The 26,175-nt window shown below is 43.3% G+C and overlaps 1 protein-coding gene across 2 annotated transcripts in view; it reads left to right on the top strand.

Annotated features, from left to right (window-relative positions):
• LOC126483873 (CUB and sushi domain-containing protein 1-like) overlaps nt 1-26,175 on the top strand; it is a 434,289-nt gene that overhangs the window by 357,054 nt on the left and 51,060 nt on the right. For both annotated transcript variants that reach the window (XM_050107116.1, XM_050107118.1), the window contains exon 4: nt 20,827-21,003. In XM_050107116.1, coding sequence (XP_049963073.1) covers nt 20,827-21,003 — 177 coding nt within the window. The remainder of the gene's footprint in view (nt 1-20,826; nt 21,004-26,175) is intronic.

The raw sequence follows: 26,175 nt of genomic DNA on the forward strand, positions 1-26,175 counted from the left end.
CTTCATCGCAGTGATTCGTTTTATATTTTCTGAATTTTATTTTCGTTTATCTTCTTGTATTGGACGTGTCAGCGGTTTGCAAGGCGATACGCAGCTCACAAATCAAACCGGAATGTTTGCGACGCCCGTTCGATGTCGCTGTCAGACAATATCTCTTCCCCCACCCACGTATTCTCTCTTATATCTAAAGTTTTCCCTTCCTAGTTGCTGAGCTGATACATATTCCACACGTTCTGATTCAATATGGATGTGCCCCGAATCCACAAATCTGCGATTTCAAACGTCAAACACAGCCTGTGACGCGCTGAGGTTTGCATTTACATCAGGATGCAAGGGATCGAAAATCTGGTATATATGATGAAACCTGCCTGATATCTTTCCACAGTCAGTGTTTTATTACTGATTTTGCTTTGAATACTGATGTTATATCTTTTTGTATTCTCAGGTACGAGTAAAATCCCGATTATTTGAAGACTCGAGCAATCATGTGTAATCAGCTTCAAACTAGTTTTGTGTTATATATCTCACGTTAAGCACATGAGAGACAAAAACTTTAGAATACCTTTGAAATTATGCTTAAGGTTTGTTGGATGTCGCTAAGTGCCCTCGTTATCAAACATTAGATGAATGTAGTGTGGGAAACTTGCACTCCGTTTGAAGCAGAAGCTAGTTTTTCACGCATCTCAATGTTTATGACGGCATATTCCTGTATTATCTTCCATACGATCATATAATATTGCAAGCACGAATAGTAGTAAACATGGGTATTGTCTACAAAATATGTTGCGAACAGAGTGGGCAGTAAAGAAGTAATAGATTAAAAGGCCAGACCTGATGCTAAAGATTTATTGCAAGAAAATATAGTAAGCGCTAAACTTTCCTCCTTTCATCATTTTGTGGGTGGTGTTAGTGAGATAAAGTCTCTTAAACTTTTGAAGTTATGTGTAAAGATTGCTGGAAGTGCTCTAATTCTCAAATACAGATTGAATAAAGTCTGGATAATTTGTGTGCAGTGTCCTAAGCTGACTCAAGACATATACCGTTTCTAACAGTAATATTTATCTTACTGTGTTAAACCTTTAACATAAGATTACATATCTTAATGAGTATATTATGACAGCGTTTAAATTTTTATATACGGCCAGTAATTATAAGAAATATTGAGAATAAATTTCTGTTTCCCCTGGAAGCTGTTCGATAGGCAACCTGCAATTGGGACTGTGTCTCAAGAAATGGTTCAAATGGCTCTGAGCACTATGGGACTTAACTTCTATGGTCATCAGTCCCCTAGAACTTAGAACTACTTAAACCTAACTAACCTATGGACATTACACACATCCATGCCCGAGGCAGGATTCGAACCTGCGACCGTAGCGGCCACGCGGTTCCAGACTGTAGCGCCTTTAACCGCTTGGCCACACCGGCCGGCATGTCTCAAGAAATGTCTGCTTCTGATTCAACTCTTGAGCGCTATTAGGAGGAGAAAATTGACGTGTCTTTACAAATTAGTTGTTTATTTATTGAAGACACAACCAGTTCTGAGAACTGGAACTCATCTAAAGAAGAAGCAATATTCAATTTTCAAGTCCCGTGGGCAGCGAGGGAAATCACAGCAAACGTAGATCTGGCTAGACGGGCAGGGATCGAACCGCTGTGTTCCCAAACACGAGTCCAGTGTGACAACCAATGCGCCATTTCTCTCAGAAATTTTATCTGGTGGCATCCATAAGGAACAGTTAGATGAGAAAGAGACGGATGGAAGAAAGGAAGTAAACTGTGTGTTATTTCTAAAGTAATCCCCATAACTGTTAATATACACAAGACGGTCAATGCCTTCATGGAAAAATGTTTATGGTTGCCTACAGAAGCATCATTGTAAGAGTGCGTGCGCCTCTTTGTGTGAAGCAAATCGACGGGCACTAATGTCTTTCTTCAGGCATCCAAACACACAGAAACCATGTGAGGACACTGGGACTGTATTGAAGATATGTAAAGGCTTCCCAGTGGAACTACCGCAACGCAGCCGAAAAATTCTTGGCAGTATGTGGATTGGAAAGCCCTTACACATTTTCCATACAGTACCGATCTCTTTCGATGCGATTTCCATATTTTTGCAGTCCTGAAGAAAGACTGCGATTGCGATTGCAATTTGCTTCGGACGAAGAGGTGCACACCAGGTACATCTCTGATTTTTCATTTCTTCACGGAAAGGAGAGGACAGGCCCTTATAGAACTTAGTTATTTTGACAATACATTGTTGCTACTACGAGGGCTATTCGGAAAGTAAGGTCGGGTACGTCGTGAAATGGAAACGACAATGAAAATCCGATGAAGCTTTACACAGATGTGTTGGGCAGTGTCTCTGGTATGCCTGTCGATCGCGTCACGTCGCTGTTTCCACTTCTGACCACACAGTGAGCACGTAAAGATGCCTAGAACACTAGTGTCTTCCGCCAAGTATGGGTGCCTGCTGTGAGGTTTCCCCTGATTTCGCGCAACGCCACATAACATGCCTGTTATGAATTTCTTTCTTCACGGCAATTCTCGATAGCGCACTGCTGGGGCCATCAGGAAGCTCCTGCAACATTTTAGACGGGAAGTGTTTGATCACCAACCATACAGGTCGGACTTGGCGCCCTCTGATGTTCATCTCTCTTCACATGAACTACTGACTATGAAGACAACATTTGGGCATATACAACAAACTGCATACCAGCGTAGAGAAGTGTCAGAAAGTTCAGGAGGCTGTCTTCTATGACGTGGGTATTGGAAAGTTGGCACAAAACCACGACAGATGTCTAATTTGGAGCGATGATTGTGTAGAGAAATAGCTGGAAGGTGTAGCAAAATGTTGCAAATGAAACATTTTTTATTTTCACTGTGCCTTCCGTTTCGCGACCGATAGCACCTTACTTTCTGAATAGCTCTCGTATATTCGTTACATAAAGTCAAATATTTGCAAAGCAAATGAAGAGAACAACTTACGTAATTATTTTTTTCCCATTCTTGCTGCTCTTACGTAGTCCACAGTGAGAGGCCTGCAGCCCGCTGTAGTAGCAAGTCTGCACACCCGTTCTATAAAGCAACGAAAACTGAAATAGAGGCAAATGTGCAGAATGCACGGTACCACATAAAAGAATGGTTCAAATGGCTCTGAGCACTATGGGACTTAACATCTGTGGTCATCAGTCTCCTAGAACTTAGAACTACTTAAACCTAACTAACCTAAGGACATCACATACATCCATGCCCGAGGCAGGATTCGAACCTGCGACCGTAGTGGTCACGCGGTTCCAGACTGAAGCGCCTATAACCGCACGGCCACACCGGCCGGCGGTACCACATAACTAGGTGTTCCAGAGACGATACTTCTCCATCTGAGAACAGAGATTCGCATTCGGAAATTGCTTAGAACTTTTTATTCTGGTCTTGAAAGAAGTTTACAGCACCAACTGAGCAACAGCTTGCAAACAATAATAAAAAAATCTGTCATCGCAGTAACACAGAACTCACAGTTTTAAGTAGGAGAGAAATAAATTGTCGCCTCAGACCTAAGCAGCCCATACTACTCTCGTGCTTGTCGTGTGTACTCATATTCCGGCTAATATCTTTGTTGTGAACCAGCAGTCTTACAAAAAAGAGAAATTGCTATGGATATACCCTCACCTTGGACCACAAATCGTATGCGTCTTCCCTATCTGCTCACGCCGAGAGAACGTATAATTGTAAGCGCTCCATAAATGACGTTATAAGTACCAGGTTCAGTATTGCTGTTACATTTTTTTTCCTTCAAAACAGTAGCTTAAACAGCAGTCCTGAAACGAGTTCGCCCACTGACGTTATAGTTCTGAGATAGCGTCCATCTAGCACCCAGGTTCACCTATCCACAGAACAAAACATTGAGAAACTTCTCTGGGACAGCCTCTAAAACAAGCTGCCCTGCGCTCTGCACACAATTCAATGCCCTGTTTGTAATATTATTGGGATTTCCGTCGCATGAAAGCTGTGAGTACCCCCGGAAAGGCATTCACCTATCTGTATATAAAATGACCAACTTATGAGATGAGACCTATTCTTTGAACGACATTTGTTTTATATAATTTACGTAACTGTAAAGACGCGCATCTAGCGCGGAAGCTAATACATCTATTGCGCAGTCAAAGAAACATATTAACAGAAGCTGAACTGAACGTTCCGCTTCGATCTAAATAAAAGATGACAGTTAAAACTTTTGTAGATCTTCAGATTTTATCATACTTCTGATTGTAATGTGAAAGCGTAAAGAAGGTCGACTTTAAGCCATAAAAGTGAGCGGTCTTGCCAGCGTGCAGACAACATTATTAATTAATAAAATTCGAGTAATTTATGTTCGATACTGTAAACCGGCAAGCTATTGTTATCGGAGGTGTTGAACAGTGCAAGAATTGTCTTTAACGAAGGAGAAAAGTGACTGTAATTTGTGACAAAAACGCGAACCAAGGAGACAGCACAGGGCAGGCTGAAATCTGATCACACCATACAGTTACAAAAGTACTTATGTAAGTTATATTGTTTATAAATAAATCCTAATTGCTAGTGAGAATTGTTTGAATAAATTTAGTGTTTACCAGATTTCTTATTCTATTCTTTTCCTTTATATTTTTTTTTACCTCCATGTCATATTATTTTTGTAAATACCAAACAGCCTTTACTACAGCAGAGAATACTGCGGCATCCTGGTCGTAGACAGAAGGCCGCTCCTTGTCTTCTATACAACTCATAGCTGCCCCATTTATTAATTATTTCATTTCCAAATGCAATTTTTTTTGTTCATTGTTAAAGGTCCCTTAGGTGATTATAAATTTCATACTGATTACATAAAGAAATCCGGGTTGTTCTTTTCCAAATAATAGAAGCCTTTGCGTAATCAAAAACTAGTCTCCTTCTGACAACGATCAGGAGCCGACCAGAAACGGACGTCTTCGACCACTTTCGTGTTTCCTGTGGCAAAGCTGTGCTAAACTGGGAACACGACAGTCTAGTATGAAACACTATATATATATATATATATATATATATATATATATATATATATATATAATTATCAGATTAAAATTGAAAGAATTGAAGTATATTTAACTTATTTGTTTTTTTCTTTTATCATACTAGATGTTGTACTTAAGAAGAAGCTGAAGCATGTACTTCTGTCAGCTTCATAACTCATAAAAGTATTAACATGTACAGCTGGTTTCTCTTTGTCAAACAGTAAACTAAATACTCCCTTCGTCTCCGATCTATTCTTTTATCTTTTCTCGTTTCTCAGTCACGCCAGTTTCTATCCCTCAGTCCTCGTAACTTGTCAGCTATCCTGTTTCTTTTTCTCCGCCCTCTTCTCACTTTCATTGCTGCCACCACTCATAACTTAAATCTACTTGCTTCTAACTTATCTTTGTAGCTCTACTTTTCATGAGCGAATATGAACCGTATATTTTTCGGCTCTTGCTGCTACTGTTTTTCGTTTTGTATCTCATTTGGTTTTTTTCTGGATCTCCAGGACTCAGTAACACTGTCAGGTGCGTTTTTAGATCAAGTGATCTGCCTCGCACGTACGCTGGTGGGATATCGTTGCGTGCGAACGCCGCTGCCGTGTTAGGTGGCGCGGGGCGAAGCGGCCGCTCAGATTCCGTATCGCCCCCTCATTCATCACTTTAATTGTCCTGTTATACGTGCGCTGGACGTCAGGTTTCACCCTCAGCCAGCGACGTTGATGATCGCTCGCTCTCTGTGAGTGGATTTATGGCTTCTCCCGGTTGGCGAAACAATGACTGAAGTGGGAAAAGCAGTGTGTCATGGGGCAGCCTCACGTTCGATGAAATGAAACGTCCTGCTGCGTCACTCGCAGAACGCACAAAAGTTTTCAGGCAGCTTTTCTTATCAGACTCGCGTGATATTACGCCATATCGGCAACTTGCATTTCACCGACGTTTTCAGTTCCCACGACAAGGCAGTGTGGTATATGTTGTAGGTAGCAATCTAATTGTCTTACCCTGAAAACAGTCGAAACACCAACATCAGTGCGTTAAAACAATCAAGTGAAAATAACTACATCTATAAAACAGTTTTTTTTACTCCGAACAGTGGCAGAGAAATCCTCGTCACGTTAAAACGAAAACTGAAGACCTCGCAGTTACATTAATACATGACCAAAAATCAACATGGTATCTTTCACAATTACATATCGTGCACTTTTTGGCCCTTTGTATCGTTCTGCTGCAGCTCTGCAACATAATAAACGAAAGATATAGGTCAGATGTTCTACGGCATTAATGATAAGGATGAGGTAGTCCATTTAAGTAACGTGTGAATGTTGAATTAGTATCAAGAACTGTAATTATTCACTTTTAATAAAAGCTGATGATAAATGGATATATTTTGTCGAGAACAAGTAGAAATGCAGTAACATATGTAAGATAATATTAAATGCGATAAATAATACAAAACTTTTGTATGTAATTTATATAAGTACACTGCATTTGTGCTATAGCAGTTTATTAAAAAAAATCAAAGGAATACAACCTGTGTACATTCTTGTTATTAATAGATTACGAAACTGCGTTTGACTGTATGGTCAGGAGTCAATTATGGAAAATAACGAAAATTAAAGGATATCCCAAACATTACTTAATTATACACACATCAAAAAATCACCCGGGTTTCCAGAACTCCTGAAGATAGACGTTGACTGTGGATAATGTATCACAGACCCAGTTCTTTTGACTGTTCAGAGATGTCACAAATGCGCCCAAAGATGTAAACAACCAAGCATGAGCAGCGCCTATTAGACGGAGGGGGCCTGACAGCCGATCAGTTCCAGTCATTCCACCACGGCGCATGTTATCTGTAGTTCAACCATGCCTGGACGGTTAATTTCGCCGTTCGATCGCGTCCGCATTGTCACTTTGTGCCAGGAAGGGCTCTCAACAAGGGAAGTGTCCAGGCGTCTCGGAGTGAACCAAAGCGATGTTGTTCGGACATGGAGGAGATACAGAGAGACAGGAACTGTCGATGACATGCCTCGCTCAGGCTCAGACCCACCAACCACTCTGAGGGATCTACGCCGAATTGCCGTTGAGGAGTGGGACAATCTGGACCAACATTGCCTTTACGAACTTGTGCATAGTATGCCACGACGAATACAGGCATGCGTCTATGCAAGAGGACGTGCTACTGGGTATTAGAGGTACCGGTGTGTACAGCAATCTGGACCACCACCTCTGACGGTCTCGCTGTATGGTGGTACAACATGCAATGTGTGGTTTTCATGAGCAATAAAAAGGGCAGAAATGATGTTTATATTTATCTCTATTCCAATGTTCTGTACAGGTTCCGAAACTCTCGGAATAGAGGTGGTGCAAAACCTTTTTTTGGTGTGTGTTCTTTTCTGCCCTCCTGCGATCGTCAGCAGTTGCTTTGTATTCCCATTCACCAGCAGTCACGATCTTTGCAGTCTTCCTCTCTCAAACCTCTTTTCCTCATCATCCAGTTATTATCGCTCTCCATATTATTCTCAGCCGTCCGCGCTTCCTCCATACCGGCGGCAACTATTTACGAAATTGCTTGCTCCTTTTGACGTACATGGCAACACCATTGAGCCGGCCGGGGTGGCCGAACGGTTCTAGGCGCTACAGTCTGGAACCGCGCCACCGCTATGGTCGCAGGTTCGAATCCTGCCTCGGGCGTTGGTGTGTGTGATGTCCTTAGGTTAGTTAGGTTTAAGTAGTTGTAAGTTCTAGGGGACTGATGACGTCATAGGTTAAGTCCCATAGTGCTCAGAGCCAGAGCAACACTATTGAAGAGCTCTATGGTCAATTGTTTGGTCGATTGGTTGTTCCGTTATCTCCGTAATTTCCCCATTTCTTCTCCTCTCTTTTCTGGATATTCTGGCTGTCCGCTTTATTCCATATATCTTTACTGCCTGTACTATACTTCTCTGCCGCCGCCCCCCCACTCCCCCTTCCCCCTCCAGGGTCTACTCTTCTGCATCATATGTAGAATCCTATTCTTTCTTTTGATATTGCCCTGCTCCAAAGAACTCCATTCAGCATCTTAATTGCTCCTCTTGCCTACCGGATCCTCTCTTCCACATCTGCTTCACAGCTACCTGAAGTACTGATGATCGATCCTAAGTATTAACCTGGTTTACTTCTTTAATAGTCCCTTGCGGCAGTAGTGTATCCCTTCCATATCCTTCTACTTCTAGATATTGTGTTTTGTTCATATCTATTTTAATCCCGCTTCGCTCATATGCTTCCGCCAGCTTCTCTATAATAAACGTGATGCCTTCGTGTACGTTGTGGTACCAATGCCTGATCATCGGCAAATAATACTGAGTAGATAGTTCCATGGTGGAAACGATCTCCCACACCGCTGCACGATTCATTCCGTAATTCCAATGTATACTGCACCCACCAACACTAAGAAAAAAAATAACCGACGCACCACGAAGGAATTATCCGAATGGGACGGAAATCGGTATATGTGATGTACATGTACAGACAAACAAATGATTATAGTTTCAGAAAAATTTGATGATTTATTCAAGAGAAAAAGCTTTAGAAATTGACCAAGCTAATAACGGGCTGGTCCACATCTGCCCCTTATGCAAGCAATTATTCGCTCCCTTTTTTTATTTTTATTTTTTAAAGAGTGTATTTTAAAGACGGCGATATACTGAAGCCCTTCTAAGTCCTTTCGATGTTTGGAATTGGAAACTCAACTTTCTTCCTACTTACCACCACTCACGGATGCTGGAGCATGCTCTGAATTAGGGATATTTGCCGTGATTCTGTACCTAACACTACAACACTTCTCATAGTACAGAACCATATGCTTTTTCTAAATCCATAAATATTAGGTGTACATTCCGACTCTTAGAATACGCCTTTTCACTTATCTGTCTAAAGCTGAAAATGTAATTCATACAAGATCGTCTAAACTGCCCACTATAGCCGCCCGATGTGGCCGAGCGGTTCTATGCGCTCCAGTCTGGAACCGCGCGACCGCTACGGGCGCAGGTCCGAATCCTGCCTCGGGCATGGATGTGTGTGATGTCCTTAGGTTAGTAAGGTTTAAGTAGTTCTAAGTTCTAGGGGACTGATGACCTCAGATGTTAAGTTCCATAGTGCTCCGAGCCATTTGAACCATTTGCCCACTATAACAGATATCTTCAACCACCGCAAGTGTTTGCCCTGAGGTCTGGCACCAGTAACTAGTCAGGCAATTACCTAAAATGGACGCTGCCACAGCACCCTATAATTATCGACCTATTTGCTTTCTTCCTGCGCTGCCCAAACCTTAGAATATATAGTCCACAACCAGCTAACAAACTACCTAACCACGGACAACCTACTAGGGAAATAAAGGTAAGAGATGACTTGAAGCTTGTCACGGTTCATCCAAATATCTCACCAACTGCAGTGCAATGGTTTCACTCAAAACTGACGTCTCGCGAGCAATGTGTCATATCCAGCACTATCAAGTCACAATGGAGGCAGGTAGTATCAAGCGTCCCCAAGGGTTCACTATTAGGCCCTATACTCTTTTCATTGTACGTAAGCAATGTATCCTGAGTCTTGTCACGTTACAAACACCACATGTACCCTCATGACCTTCAGTTGTATCCAAGTGTGAAACCTATAAACCTGAAGACAATTATCGAGAATCTCATTACCGACCTGTTTCTTTATTTATTTATTTGCAGCATGCTCCATTACAATATTTGTAACATTACACGTACGTATGTGTGTGTGTGTGTGTGTGTGTGTGTGTGTGTGTGTGTGTTTGGATGGTAGCGTAACGTTTGTGTTGTATGATGATGAAGAGAGAAGGGAGGGTGAAACCTGGTACTGGCACATAGTCTACTCCTCGCGAATAGAACCAAAGGGGCCGCCAAGCTTAACATCTCCATCCCACGGACTGATTACCATCAGCAGTGTCACATGCCCTCGCTTCATGAGACCCTGCGGAGAGGTTTGGTATTTAAACCGGAACACTGACGGAAAGTCTGGTGACCAGGAACCTTACGCCACCACCTCTCCTTCCCTTGCCGGCCAAATACTGCCAGTGAAACTATTTTCCACCACCAGAATTCGGATCGGCTTACCTCCGGGTCGAGCACCACAGCACAAGTATGCGTTAGCGACCTCGGTCACGGAGGCAATACCGACATGTGTGCACTATCAAAATGGCCGTAGAAAATAGGATTAAAACTCAACCAATCAAAAATCCAAGCGATACAGGTTGGTCATTCTGGGCTCATAAGCGCGAAATGTCACAAATCCTTACCATCTTTAACTCGAAATGGGTCAAATATCAACTACTCTTCTTCAGCAAAGGGTGTAGGAGTAATAAAGATGAACATTTAAAATGTACTGAGCATGTAACTGTAATGTGCAAGAAGGCATCAGTGTCCCTCCATACCCTACAAGAAAATAAAAGTCTCTTCCCTTTTGACCTTAAAAATAAATTGTACAATCACTTGTACTTTCAATTGTTGTTTACAGTGATATCACCCTGTAAGGTCATGAAAGCTCATGGCTCTTGGAACTTTCTATGAATGGCTGCGTTCGGTATATCTGAGATGTTCGACTCCTTGATCACATGGCACCACTATATGCACAGCTATTCTGGCTGCGTGCAGACAAGCGCAGCGATTTCCATACCCTCTGTCTTCTCTACTGTATTATCAATCAATACTGTCCCTCACATCTTTTCGCTACCTTCAAGCTCTTGTCTGAACAACACAACAGAAACACCCGTTTCCATCAGAGCAAAATCCTTTCTGTCGCACTTCATCTTTCAGTCACCTCCACGAAGTCCTTCTCAGTAGCAGGAAACCGACTCTGGAACAACCACCCGCATTATATTTGAGAAATAAATAACATCTCTAGCTTCAGAAGGCAGTAATTGAAGTGACATATCTACTACAGCAACAATAAGATTACCATTGTCCCAGTACGCACTTATTACCTTGGTACGTCCCTCCTTCCAACCTAATCTTCCTCATTTCCTAATGTTCTTATCCGATGCAGTTCCCTTGAATTTCCTTTTGTTAGATCATAGTCAGTATAGCTTATTCACACCGCCACTGCAGACACTCGAATCATTTTAATACTAGTTGCCATTCTGAAGTTGCTATTTTCTTAGATAACTACGATATAATGTGTACTGTATGTGTGAAACCCTGGTCCGATGTAAAATCAGGTCAAACAATTAAATACGAGGGTAATCCCAAAAGTAAGGTCTCCCATTTTTTAAGTACATAGACCTGTTTATTTCTACAATGGCTTACATCAGTTTACAGCTTGAACATTTAGCTATTTTTCGACATAATCACCATTTCTGTCGATGCATTTTTGTAGACGCTGTGTGGCAATTTTTGTATGCCTATGCCATACCAGCTCGCCGCCATGCTGTTCAGAAAGCTATGAACCTCTTCTTTCACCTCGTCGTCGGAGCTGAATCGCTGGGACCACAATTAACGCTGACAGGTACTGTGAGACTCTGAAAAAACTCAAACGCGCAATTCAGAACCGGAGAAGAGGAATGTTGAGCAAGGGCGTATACATTCTCCATGACAACGCTCGCCCACACATCGCTCGGCAAACCGTTGCTCTCCTGCAACAGTTTCAGTGGAACATAATCACCCACCCACCTTGTAGTCCTGACTTGGCGACCAATGACTATCACCTGTTCCCTAGGTTAAAAGAACGTTTGGCCGGAAAGCGATTCAGCTCCGACGACGAGGTGAAAGAAGAGGTTCATAACTTTCTGAACAGCATGGAAGCGAGCTGGTATCACATGGGCATACAAAAACTGCTACAGCACCTATAAACATGCATCGACAGAAATGGTGGTTATGTCGAAAATGTTCTAGCTGTAAACTGATGTAAACCATTGTAGAAATAAACTGGTCTATGTTCTTTAAAAAAAATAGGAGACCTTACTTTTGGGTTACCCTCGTAAATATAAATAAATAAATGAAACCTGCCTGACTCTCTCGTATCTTCCCGTCGACCTAGTCCTCCTACTTATTTTCTAATATAGCGCTAAAAAGACTGCTGATAGATGGCTTAACACTAATCCCTCTATAAATGCTTGGGTGCTTCTTCTTTCCTTTCTTATAGGTGGCGGATATTTATGATGTACACCACTCTCTTGCTATTTCCTCTCCCTCCGCAATCTGACTGAAGAACTTACATACAAGTCTCATCATTTGAGAGGACCTATATTTTCACAACTCTAACAGAACTCTTCCCAGTCCGCCTGTCTTCCCATTTCTTGCCGTTTTCAGCTTTTCTTTTATTCTTCCTTCAGTATTGGTATCGTATTAACTAATGTACTTCTTCTATTGTAGACTTCTATCCCCTAGTCTCATTATTTGTACCAAAAGATCTTCAAAGTGCTTTTTCCACTAACCAATAGATATAAGTTATTTTGTGGAACGCGGATGATTGCTATTGATTTTCATTTTCCTTGTTATCCACCATGCCTCCATCGACCTGCTATATCCAAGTGAATCCTCTATTAATCTGCATTCTCTTCCTCGTGCCTCCCTTACAACTTCTTGTTAGTTTCTTAGCCATTTTTGTTTATACACCTTGTATCTATTCCAGTTCTGTTCAGTCCCAGAGCTTAACTACACGTTACACAGTTTTTTTCGTTTGCTCGACAACCACCGCCAACAATTCCGTCGTCATCCATTCCATCCTTATTCCTCTCTGGTTTTCCGTTCCTAAAGCGTCCTCCGTTGCTTCCTTGATCGACTATTTCAGAAAACCCTACAGCCTTTGGCACTCCATTCCTCCTCATTTTCCACCTGTTTTATCTTGGGCATAATCGGAAGAGGAATTTTTGAAGTAACTATTTACTGGTCAGAGCCACACTGTTCCTCTTCTTACCCTCACATTATGCCTTAACCATCTGCTGTCTGCGCATTATTACATAGCCTATATCTGATTCTGAGTCCCTTGACGGTTTTGTGATGCAATTTGCCATTCATAACAATACACTTCTGAATCTTGCAGAAGTTAATCAATCTCCTATCACTCTCTATATTTTCTCCTCAAGGACCTTTAATGTCATGATTTAATCTTTTTCCAATTCTCCCATTAAGTCCCCCATTTTTAATTCCCATCTGGACATTCGTCAACCACGTCTTGGTCATCGGAGATATCTTGTCTTCTTCTCAGAGGCATCTTCGTTAGGGACGCACGCCCCAATCAAAATCCTGAAATTTTATTGTTAAAGTGATTATTCTTTCACTCACTTTTATCTAATTAATAATTCCTTCTTTCCATTTTCTTCTTATAAGAACTGGTACCCCCCGATTTTGTTCATTCAGTTTTTTCCTCTCCACTCCGAAACATAACGTAGTCGCCAGTCACTTACTGCTCACAGCCTTCATTTTGTTTCTGTCATTGCCAGGAAATTGACTTTCAGTACTTCCATTTCTTAATTTTTGTGCCATCCCCAGTACAGTCAATGTTCTACAAATAGCAGTCCTTGTTCTTAATCGGAGTCTACGCCTTTTAGTCCAACGGGGTTTTCTATTCTTTGGTTTTTTTGTGGGGATATGTAGTAAAGCCTATTTTTGTCTGGGTAGGATGGCAACCAGCCACCGACCCCATCCTAGTGGACGAGGATTCGTCCTCAGTGTTTACTCCTCTAAGAAGGCTGCCTTCACTGGGGCTCAGATTCCCCGCATCCCTGCATTGCCAGCTCGACAAAGGAACTTTCAGGTTAGGATAACAGAAAAGGCGGGCCTCTGTGAGACACTATTTATCTGTTACCTCTGCAAGAGGACTTCCCGGCATGGGAGAGCAAACCAGTAGCTACGCTACCTCGTACTTCCATCACTGAAATACGCAAACCCTCACGCCCTCACGGAAGGTACTACGTTAAGCGGTGTCTCCTCGAGAGATTAAAATAATTCAGAGCCTATTTAGGTTCCGCAAGTAACTGTTATAGGCCCTCTTCTGTTCTTGATCTACATTAACCACAAAGAAGACAATCTGAACAGCCCTCTTACGTTATTTGCAGATGATGCTGTCGTTTACCGTCTTGTGAAGTCACAGGATACTCAAAATCAATTGCAAAATGATTTAAACAAGGAATCTGATTGGTACGAAAAGTGAAAATTAACTGTAAACAATGAGAAGTGTGAAGTCATCCACATAAGTACTAAAAGAAGTCTGCTAAATTTCGGTTACACGATAAATCTCACATGTCTAAAGGCTCTAAATTCAGCCAAATACTTAAGGATTACAGATGCGAACAACTTATATTGGAACGACCACCTAAACAACGTTAAGGAAAAGACAAACTACAGACAGCGTTATTGGCAGAACATTTAGATGAAGCATCAGATGTACTTAAGATACTGCCTGCACTGTGCTTGTCCGACCTCTATTGGGGACTGCTTTGCAGTATGGATCCTTACCACGAAGGGTTGAAGCGGACATCCAAAAAATCCAAAAAAGGGCAGCTCGTTTTGTATTATCGCGAAATATGGGACAGAGTGTCATGGATGTGATAAGCGAGTTGGTGTGGCAATCATTAAAATAAAGGCGTTTTTTGTTGCGTCGAGATCTTTTCACGAAATTCAAATAGGCAACTCTCCGCTCGGAATGCAAAAATATTTTGTTGATTCCCAAGTATAAGACGCATTAAAAATTAACCAGCATGGAGGCTGTAAAATGAAAACCGATTACGGGATCGTAATGCCACTGCTACGGCAGGAGGCGTGGTCTCAGTAAGGGCGCTGAGGCCCCAAACTCACCGCTAGAGGGACATTGACGGACACTGAAGTGACAACAGAGCGAGCACGTGTACGCATCGAACTTTCACTACACTCAGTCTTGCTGTAAAGGGAAAAGTGGAGGCAAGGAAAGAGGAGCAGAGGGGTGTATTGTGCTTGTTGGCAGCGGAAGGAGTGCAGGGAACTGAAATTTTTCAAAGAATGTCACTAGCGTACGAAGAACGCTGGACGTCCGTTGCAAGTGTCAAACAGTGGCACAAGTGATTCAAGGATGAACGGATGTCATTGGACGATGACGCACGACCTGAAACGCCACACCAAGTTACCGACACCACTGTCCAGCAGGTGGATGCCCTCGTTTTTGAAGACCGGCGAGCTACGGTAGCATCCACTGCACAAAACGTCGGATTGAGTGTCGGGACTGCTATGGACATGCCTTGCTCTCCGTACACTTGTGTACTTGTGATGTAGCAAAATCTGAAAAAATACGAGAAAATAATTTTCAATAGCACATCCGAAACGTCTTCTTACAGTTGCAGAAAATAATTTCTTGCTGTTATTGTGCTCTTGTCCTGGCCATAACGACACCTCCGTCTTTAGGATGAGGACGAAAAGACTATTAATACACTACTAGCCATTAAAATTACTACACCAAGAAGAAATGCAGATGACACACGGGTATTCATTGGACAAATATAATATACTAGAACTGACATGTGATTACATTTTCACGCAATTTGGGTGCATAGATCCTGAGAAATCAGTACCCAGAACAACCACCTCTGGCCGTAATAACGGCCTTGATACGCCCAGGGCATCGGGTCAAACAGATCTTGGATGGCGTGTACAGGTACAGCTGCCCATGCACCTTCAACACGATACCACAGTTCATAAAGAGTAGTGACTGGCGTATTGTGACGAGCGAGTTGCTCGGCCACCATTGGCCAGACGTTTCAATTGGTGAGAGATCTGGAGAATGTGCTGGCCAGGGCAGCAGTCCAGCATTTTCTGTATCCAGAATGGCCCGTACAGGACCTGCAACATGCGGTCGTGCATTATCCTGCTGAAATGTAGGGTTTCGTAGGGATCGAATGAAGGGTAGAGCACGGGTCGTAACACATCTGAAATGTAACGTCCATTGTTCAAAGTGCCGTCAATGCGAACAAGATGTGACCGAGACGTGTAACCAATGGCACCCCATACCATCATGCTGGGTGATACGCCAGTATGGCGATGACGAATACACGCTTCCAATGTGCGTTCACTGCGATGTCGCCAAACACGGATGCCACCATCATGATGCTGTAAACAGAACCTGGATTCATCCGAAAGAATGACGTTTTGCCATTCGTGCACCCAGATTCGTCGTTGAGTACACCATCGCAGGCGCTCCTGCCTGTGATGCAGCGTCAAGGGTAACCGCAACCATGGTCTCCGAACTGATAGTCCATGTTGCTGCAAACGTCGTCGAACTGTTCGTGCAGATGGTTGTTGTCTTGTAAACGTCCCCATCAGTTGACTTAGGGATCGAGACGTGGCTGCACGATCCATTACAGCCATGCGGATAAGATGCCTGTCATCTCGACTGCTAGTGATAGGAAGCCGTTGGGACCCAGCACGGCGTTCCGTATTACCCTCCTGAAACAACATATTCCATATTCTGCTAACAGTCACTGGATCTCGACCAACGCGAGCAGCAATGCCGCGATACGATAAACCGCAATCGCGATAGGCTACAATCCGACCTTTATCAAAGTCGGCTACGTGATGGTACGCATTTCTCCTCCTTACACGAGGCATCACAACAACGTTTCACCAGGCAACGCCGGTCAAGTGCTGTTTGTGTATGAGAAATCGGTTGGAAACTTTCCTCATGTCAGCACGTTGTAGGAGTCGCCACCGGCGCCACCCTTGTGTGAATGCTCTGAAAAGCTTATCACTTGCATATCACAACATTTTCTTCCTGTCGGCTAAATTTTGCGTCTGTAGCACACCATCTTTGTGGTGTAGCAATTTTAATGGCCAGTAGCGTAAATTTAGAATAATTTAGATTCCACCCGGAACTGATAGCGTGACTCAGCTCTTCATTAAAGAAATTTTTCGACTGTGTAGAGCATTTCTTCAGAAAACTGGGGACAGTATACTTTGCGATAGGTCTTTCTCACTTCAAGTTTATCAGCGTAAAACTGTTTTTAAACTTCAGGCATTTGTGCATCGTTAATTTACGTCATAACACTTATGGATGTGATCAAGTACCTGTCCCAAGTCTGCCTTAATAAAACCATTACTGTGAAGTGCCTGAACGTATTAAAATTTCTTGTATCACTTGTGGCTTGTATAAGTAAAACGTTTGTTTTCGTCATCCAACATACGTTTAGCATTTTTGTGACGAGTCAGGGAATAAACAAGGAACTGTTACACTGTTAGCAGTACACACATTATTCAAACGTTATATAAGAACTGCGATATAGGAATTTTTATAAAATACTCCATGCCACCACATTAAGTTTCCAAGTGAAGGAAGTCGTCTGTAATGTAATATACAGTATTATACTGCATTGATTTTGCGTCCTCTGCCAGTCACTTGTGGAACAATTACATCTGCAACAATTTAACTGTCGACATGACATACAAATCATTAAAAAAATACGATTTGAGATTTTTTTGGGGGATTAAAATAGAAGGAAATCACAGAAGAGCTAAAAGAAAGGGACAGGAAAATGTGACAGGCTGACCACTTACGAAAAATCATGGGTGAAACAGTACCCTATTAACACATTAAGAACATCTACCTAAAACTTTAGGAAACAATTTGGACAGATCGCCCCGGCAAATTTGCCGCTGCCCTCTGGTCCGAAAATAAAACAGTCTAGTAGAATGTGGCGCACAGTGATCTGCACGGCACAAGCACCACACGTTGGAGGGTCCTCTCACCGGAGCAGGAAGCCATACGTGATTGGGCTGTGTGAAGAAGGGCAAGGAGGACCTCATCCCGTCTTCGTGGCTGATAGGGAGTACGCCTCGGCTTTACTAGACGCAGCTTATGATCAGTCACTTCCAGACCCTCTACGCTTCCCATGACTCTGTACCACAACAGCGAGATGATAGCATGCAGGAGAATAACACACTGCAATAAATGGGGATCGATCCACGCCTCCTTGGCTGCTGCATCCGCCTTTTCGTTCCCCGCAATACCCAAGTGCCCTGGTACCCAGGTGTTGTAGCTGGTGGAGGGCCTCCTGGATATTTTTGACTACGTTATTTGCCGAGTAAAAACGTTGCAGAGAATGAAGGGTACTCAGAGAATCGTTACAAGGAATTTAGCGCTCAAAGAATGCCTTAACTGTTCCAGTGCCCACAAGATTGAACACAGTTAAGCGTCAAAGACAATAAAGTGTCTAGGCAATCAGGCCTTGAGGACATGATCAGGGAAAACAACAGAGCAATCAAGGGAGCCCCCTGTTTCTACGCATCCGTAAAAACAGTTGTAGAGTTGTGGTGCTTAGTTAAAATGGCAGAAAATAATGTACATGTTAATGAGTGGATCGTGATAGCATTTTACATTAGGTCAATAATTGCATGAAACATTGAAAATTAAATTTCTGTTGCCCCTGAAGGCCGTTAGAAAAGCAAGCTGCTACTGGGATTAGATGACCAAGTAACGGGGTGACCGCCTTAGCCATATAGTAATATAGATGGCGCCACGGTTGAACGTGTGTAGGCTGCAGCTCACAGTATCCACTTTAACCATTTTAGCGATAAACGCCTGTTCGATGGTAGGCTTTTCTTTACGATGTAAATTGGACGAAACTGCGCTCTGGAAATGATACTGTGACAGTCGCAGGCCCAGGGAAAGGCTCCTTATCGAACTCAGAAGATAAGAACAAAAGGGGTAGTAGACCTCATATACCTCTCCCAATCACTTCTTAAACTTTACTTAATTTTTTTCAGTTTTTGCGGGCCAGTCCCTTTGTGCCTGCACCTTTTATGGGGCCTATTTCACTAACCCCTTGGTGCGAATGTGAAGCTACGAGATTCTCATTCTTTGCACGACTCACAGATCTTATCAATATCTGTAGCTATTTTCTGATAATATAGGAAAATATTGTGCCTGCAGGATAGTGGATAGTGTGCCTAGGAACACGTGATGTTTCCTGGTCGGCGTTTCACTTCAGTGACTGATTTTAGAAGCACATGAGAGAATATGCATTAAAAACCGCTATAGCCAGTTTCCGGGATTTTCTGCTGTTTTTGTTGTTGTGAGACATGAGGCTGCGTTTTGTGCAGCGTTTTTAAATATTTTCATTTGTACATATTAAAGTGCTGTATTATGTATAAAGCTGTTTGGAGGACATTGTTAAGTTCTTGAGTTATATATTTTCTTCATCAGTCGTACACCATCTTTACCTTGAAAGGGGAGAAGATATTCTATCTTGTAATATGCAATACTTGCAAATTAACTAAGTTTCTTTAATGGCTTAACAAATTTCACTGTCTCTTGAAAATGAAAATTTGTGCTGGTAGCCAATAGTTTGTATTTCAAAATGTTTTTAACTCGTAACTGTACTTCTTAATTTCACTTCACTTACCGATTATTGGTATCCAGTGGGATAATAATATAACACATAGACTATTAAATACGGTATTGACAGGAGTTTCTCCATTCCTAGGTAGATTATCATGTCGCACCTTGAAAAAAATTTTCACATTTGGAGAAACCTTTCCGTAGATTCTGAGGGCGAAAGTATGAAAAGTGTTCCAAGGTACAACAATCTCCCCTACTTCATTACGGACAACTGCAACAACTGAAAGAAGATATTTTCTGCAAGGTCATTAATATACGAGGCAAGTTCCATACAGATTTACCCTTTGTCTTTCCCCATCATTCATGGTGCGCCGACTGACCCATCATTATAGTTGCAAGTATGTAAGACTTTAAGTTGACCATAGGTGGCTCGACAATTACTAGAAGTGAAATCCCTGCACTGTACAGCCCATTTTCCCAAATGCTGTCATGATATGAGGATAGAACATGGAGTGTGGTCATCAAGGACAGCGCTGCACGACGTGGTTTCTATGGAAGTAGGGAGTAAACATTGCGGATACTCAGAGATGTGTGAAGAGAGTGCACTGTCACGAAAAGTGTTCTTGCAGCACAACAACGCCCGTCCCCATGCGAGTCGGAGAACGGCGGTTGCCATCGCTGTAATTGGGCTCCAGGCATTGCCACACCCACCGTATTCTCCAAAGTTGAATCCTTTAAATTCTGTAGACCCTCGGTGAATAACTTTCTGGAGTCTGCCACACCAGCTGCAGGACAGCTGCTCGCAGTTCCTCGATGTCTGGGAAATGGTATCGGCGCAGATTTTTTTCATAGCCCACGACAAGTGGTCCTCAGCAATTGCAAGTCAGGGGAATACGGTGGGTAGGGCACTACCTGCAACCCCATTTCATCGATAGGAGCCGTGGTTTTCCGACTCGTATGGGAAAGAGCGTTGTCGAGATGCACTTCTCGCAACGGTGCACACTCTCTACATTCTGCCACCAACCGCTTTTGACTATCGCGAGTGTCTACATTCCACAGAAAGTACATCGTCCAGCGCTGTCATGACATCCCGTGTTGCCTGGTAATGTAATTTACAGCAATTGGAAAAATGGGCTGTACTGTGGAGGAATTACACTTTTAGTGACTGTCCTGCCACCAACGATTAGACCAAAGTACTATATACTTGCAACTGTAATGACGATTGAAGTGGCGCACCATGAATGATGGGAAAAATTAAGTGTACATCAATATGTAACACTCCTCTACAAGATGAACATCAACGGTCCCAACTCATATCCCTGGGTTCTCATGAAGTTACTCCTACACTTCGCGATGGCTCTTCACCCACGATAAGTGATTACTTCTTTCCCACAGGTGAGAGAGTGAAAACTCTGAGAGGCTTCGCGGAAGCAATAAATAGTAGCAACGGCGACTGTGTGGAAACCAGCATATGTGATTCCATTGGCTGGGCCTCTTGTTGCAGGCGCGAACGTGACGCGGGCGTGCGGCGGCGACGTGGTGTTGGCGGACAGCGGGGGCGGCCTGCTGCAGACACCGGCCTACCCCGGCTACTACGTGGGGGAGCTGGACTGCCACTGGCGGCTACGAGCGCCGCCCGGCAGGGCGCTGCGGCTGTCGCTGCTCGACGTCTCGCTCAGGGGTGAGAGAGCAAGAGGGTGAGAGAAGGGGGGAGGGGGGGGGGAGGGAGAGAGAAAGAGGAAAGAGGAGAGAGTGAGGGATGGAGGAGTTGGAGAGGAGAAGAGAGTGCTGGAGAGGGGGAGAGGGAGCGGCAGACGGGGACGGAGTGGGGGGGGGGGGGAGACGTATGAAGGAGAGAGAGGAGATTGAGGGGGAGGAGCAGAGAGAAGGGGAGAGAGGGAGAGTGGGGGAAAGGAGGTGAGGAAAGAGAGGGTCGAGAGGGAGGGGGAAGATGGAGAGAGAGGGTGAGAGAGGGGAAGACAGAGAGGAAAAGAGAGAGATGTTGACATCTACATAGCAATGAAATTACGCACATTGCTACAAATAAATTAAAGATTGCAATAACTATTCAAAATTACAGTATTTTTTATCATAAGTGGAGATCACAGTGGGCCAGGCATTACCCTGTTTGGCCAGTGAGGTCGTAGATATCCTGTATCACACCCTTGAAGAATGGTTCAAAGGGCTTCGAGCACAATGGGATTTAACATCTGAGGTCATCAGTCCCCTAGACTTAGAACTACTTAAACCTAACTAACCTAAGAACATCACACACGTCCATGCCCGAGGCAGGATTCGAACCTGCGACCGTAGCAGCAACGCAGTTCCGGACTGAAGCGCCTAGAACCGCTCGGCCATGCGGCCGGCTCCTTGAAGAATGTATCAGGGCCAGGTGGGCGATCCTCTGCTCTCCAGCTGCAGATCAGCCGCATTGGGGACATTCTGAAGTTCATCCCTGAGTCAGATGCCATGGTTTGTTCGAATCCTGTTGATGTTGTTACTTTGTCTTCTGCGAAGAGAAAATGCTGGTACCTTCAAAGTTGTATCTGTGAATCGCGGGATTAGCCGAGCGGTCTAGGGTGCTGCAGTCATGGACTGTGCGGTTGATCCCGGCGGAGGTTCCAGTCCTCCCTCGGGCATGGGTGTGTGTGTTTGTCCTTAGGATAATTTAGGTTAAGTAGTGTGTAAGCTTAGGGACTGATAACCTCAGCAGTTAAGTCCCATAAGATTTCACACACATTTGAACATTTTGTTGTATCTGTCAGTGGGTGGGAGTTCGTGTCATTCTGATCTTCCCCAAGTGATGTCCGGTGATCACTGATGTTGAAGTCTTTGACACGATTGGCGACAGCTACAGATGGAACTCTTGACCTCTGTCTCAGTTGCTGCCATTAAGAAAATTTGCATCGATATAAATAGAAGGAATGGATTGTCATTACATTTTTCCATCTATGATTTGAGAGCTGTCAACCGTCTAGTTCCGGAAGGGGCGATATTACTCGCTAATGGTAGGCCATGCAGCGGTGTTGTCCTAATAGTTCCAGTCATGGACCGCACTGCAATGTGTCGACAAGGTTGGTATGGCAGCTATTGGTCCAGACAGGAGCACAGTATTCTGCAGTTTAGTGTACGAGGGGTATTACTCCAATTCTTAAAGTTTGGGCAGTAACACCCCATGACATATTGAGCAGCTTCTGATTCAGTTTAGTTCTAGTTTTGACTTTTGCTGATAAACTTTTCAGACAGTGACTGAAGTTGAGACATTGAGATATGTTAGGTGTGGATTATGTTTCAATGTGTCACCGTCATACAGTACGCGAAGTATTCTTTGTGGTTCTCCTTTATTAAGAGGAAGTGATGTGACTTCAGTTTTGTCTGGATTCGGCTTGAGCCCCCACGTTTCGATGTTTCGGTATAAAAGGCGATCTGCCCATCAGTAGAGTCTCATGTACTCGTTTCTAACTGATATGCAGGCTGTATCAAAGTCTTTGTATCGAACGTCTAGGGGTGGTAGATCACGTCAAGGGGAACAACTTTTGTTTGAGATAAAATGATCGTTGCCGCTTTCAGGCGACGCTGGGGGTCTTTCCATTGAATTCACCAGCCCTAGGACGACAGATTTCCCTAATGTGTACGAGCTATTACACAGTTGTGCTATATCTTCATACTACCTATACCAGTGAATTGATAGAGAGGATTTCAACAAGAAAACCTTAAGAATGAGTTTCTCAGTGCGAAGAAAGATAGTTTGGAAGTGGATCAGGAAGTCAAATTTAGATCAACCTAGGCCCCTTTCACGCGTAGCAAATGACTCGATTACAGGCAACACGTTGCATATGCACACTTAAGCGTGCCTACGCCCTGCCGCATCTCAGACACATAAGTAACAATATCGACGAGTCAGAACTGAAATTAATCAGCAGATATAAAATGCAATTGTAACGTACACTCAATCATAAGTAAAGCAGGTGAGCAATATTAGCAAACATTTTGCCTCCTAGAAAAGTTGTTCCCCACGGCGTTTAATGCAAAGTGGATATGCTTCCTCATTCAAGAACACGACCTTGCGGATTTCCTCCTCTATTTGATTTCATCCATACTTATGATGTTTGGATATCAGTGGCCGGATGTATGTTTCCTAAAGCAGCATGGCGCAATTTTAAAAACACTCGAAAAAATCGGTTTTGAGACCAAGATTTCTGAACGCTGGTAAGTATTATGTAAAATATTTCTAAATTACTAACAGAGTCACACGTAGCTCAGTGCTTAACGTATAGAGTTTGCAACTCCGAAATCACTACATTGGTGTGCCAAACTTAAGTACCGAAAGTAACTTTCACATGATGTGTCGCCGCCAAGTAGTGTAGCTCGGTGAAACTTTCATCGTGCATAGAAGACACTGCTATAGTGCAATACAGAAAGTGACAGAAAGTGATGCACAATGAAACAAACAGAAATGACAATTTTATTCAAAGACAATAATTACACTGAAGTAACAGCGATTTACTGTGGTCCCATGAACATCATAACCTGGTTCTTAATAGGGTGTGTCATCGGTCTGCATATTCTTCATCGTGCTCCCATGTTGGCCACAAGACTGGCGAGCAGTTCATGTGTCAAGGGCATTCCATTCCTTCACCAGGACGACTGACAACTGCTGATGGTCGTTGGAGCATATGGGCGTGGTGCAATAGTCTCCCCAAAACATTCCATACGTGCTCCATGTGATTTAAGTCCGGGGAGTATTATCTTATTCCAAGAGATCCTGCACCAGCACTGCTCGATACGGTCCCACACTGCCATCCATAAAAATGAAGCCAGGGCCAAATGCACCCCTCAAAAGAAGAACACGAGGAAGGATTACAGTGTCACAACAATGTTGACCGGTGAGTGGACCATGTTTAAAGACTTGGAGATCAGTACACCGCGCAACATTATGGCTCCGCACACCATTAACAACTGAACCACCAAAACGATCATGTTCGACAATGTTATTGGGTGCATTAGGTGCTGCCACTTCTCTCCGTATGAGAGTACACCCAGAATCGCTACTCAAAATGAACCTGCTCTCGTCTGAGAAGAGAATGTGACCCCCACTTCTCGTTGGTCCAGTCCGTATGCTCTTGTCATCATCGTATACGTTGCGGCCGATTTGCAGGTGTCAATAGAAGAGAACGTAGTGGTCGTCGGCAAAGAGACCACCCCCATGCACTCACCGTGCCATTGGGGAGCGTGAGATTGCGTGCCTTGCAGCCCTGTTGAAAGGCGTTGCAATTGCACCCGCTGTCTGACGTCTGCCCCATCTTGGCTGATGGGCAATGCACGGATCACCTGCCGCCGTAACTGACCATTGTTGGCCCCCTCCATTTCGGACAGCAGTGCCCCTGGTTTGGAACGGTCCTTGTGCGCGTGAAACAATGCTGTGAGCGACACCAAACTCCTGGCCTGCACTCGTCCGACTGTCTTTCTCTCAGTCTCCCGGTGGTTCTCCCCCCTTGTCACGTCATTTAGATGATGTCTCCGGGCCAAGTTGTAATCAAGGACACCATCATATTGCACCCCTAACTGCTCACTGATTGACACACAATGTCTTTTCCCGTTCCTTCAATTGCCTTCTTTTGCGGGGCCAGCCCCATTTTGCTATGTATTCACGGTGACTTTGCTGCATGTGACGTCCAGCCCTTTCATTCATTTCCACTGAGATGTTAATATGTTACATTACTTTATCCATCTCGCCCTTAAGTTTTGCAGATCAGTGTAGCTGAATTCTGCTAGTAGCACCTTTCTTTAACTTTTTAAAAAATATCTCAAATGGCTCTGAGCACTATGGGACTTAACATCTGAGGTCATCAGTCCCCTAGAACTTAGAACAACTTAAACCGGACAGAAGCGCCTAGAACCGCTCGGCCACAGCGGCCGGCCAACGTTTTTTTCTTTTTTTTTAATTCTTACTTTTTACCAAACGGGAATATTACTAAAAACATGAAAACACATTTTTTTAATTTTAATTAGTAATTGCTGAAAACGCGAGTATTCACGCTAAATTAAAATTTAATTAAAAAATACGGAACATCAAACAGAAAACAAAATATTCTTTATTTCTAGACACTGAGTAGTATTAATAATGCATTTAATTCTCTTCATTTAACGATGAGGCATTTCGCGTATTGGGTTCACATTTTAATTTATTTTCATGTACCAAGTAATTAAAATAAAGCCTGATGCGCAAAGCGCAGTAGCGTGCCAGCCAGGAAGGTTGTAAGTTTTCTATGAATCTTATTTGCATATAAAATACTGAACATTCTTTTTCAAAAAATTTCTCCTCGTGTAACGTATCCATTAGATATCGTATACAGCAGCTGGGAAATACTGACGGTAGGCCCTGATTGCGGTTGTGAACAGAGTCGTGAAACAAAACTTTAATCTTACTGAAATGCTGAATTTCAAATAATGAAAATGAAGCTAATGCCAAAAGAAACTAATTATGTTCTCTGTGAAAACTATTTCACTTAAACTCAATACTGTAGGACGTTATGAAGTACAATGCCAGATTTGATGTACAGTACCTACAAAATAAAATACGGCTCAACTCGGAAGAAAATAACTGATTAAGATTATCTAAACTGTTCATTGTAGATTAATGTGCTTGCTTAGCACAACACCTAAAAATTCTGACTACGCTGTTTCCTCACAAGATTGGAGAGTGAGATCTGCCGTGAAAGAAAAGTAACTTTCCTCTTAGCCCGCCCGGCGGATTAGTGTCGAGGCCCGGTGTGCCGGCCAGCCTGTGGATGGTATATAAGGCAGTTTTCCATCTGCCTCGGCGAGTGCGGGCTTATTCCCCTTATTCTGC

Source organism: Schistocerca serialis, chromosome 6, assembly GCF_023864345.2.
Source record: "Schistocerca serialis cubense isolate TAMUIC-IGC-003099 chromosome 6, iqSchSeri2.2, whole genome shotgun sequence".
In the NCBI taxonomy this organism is placed as follows: Eukaryota; Metazoa; Arthropoda; class Insecta; order Orthoptera; family Acrididae; genus Schistocerca; species Schistocerca serialis.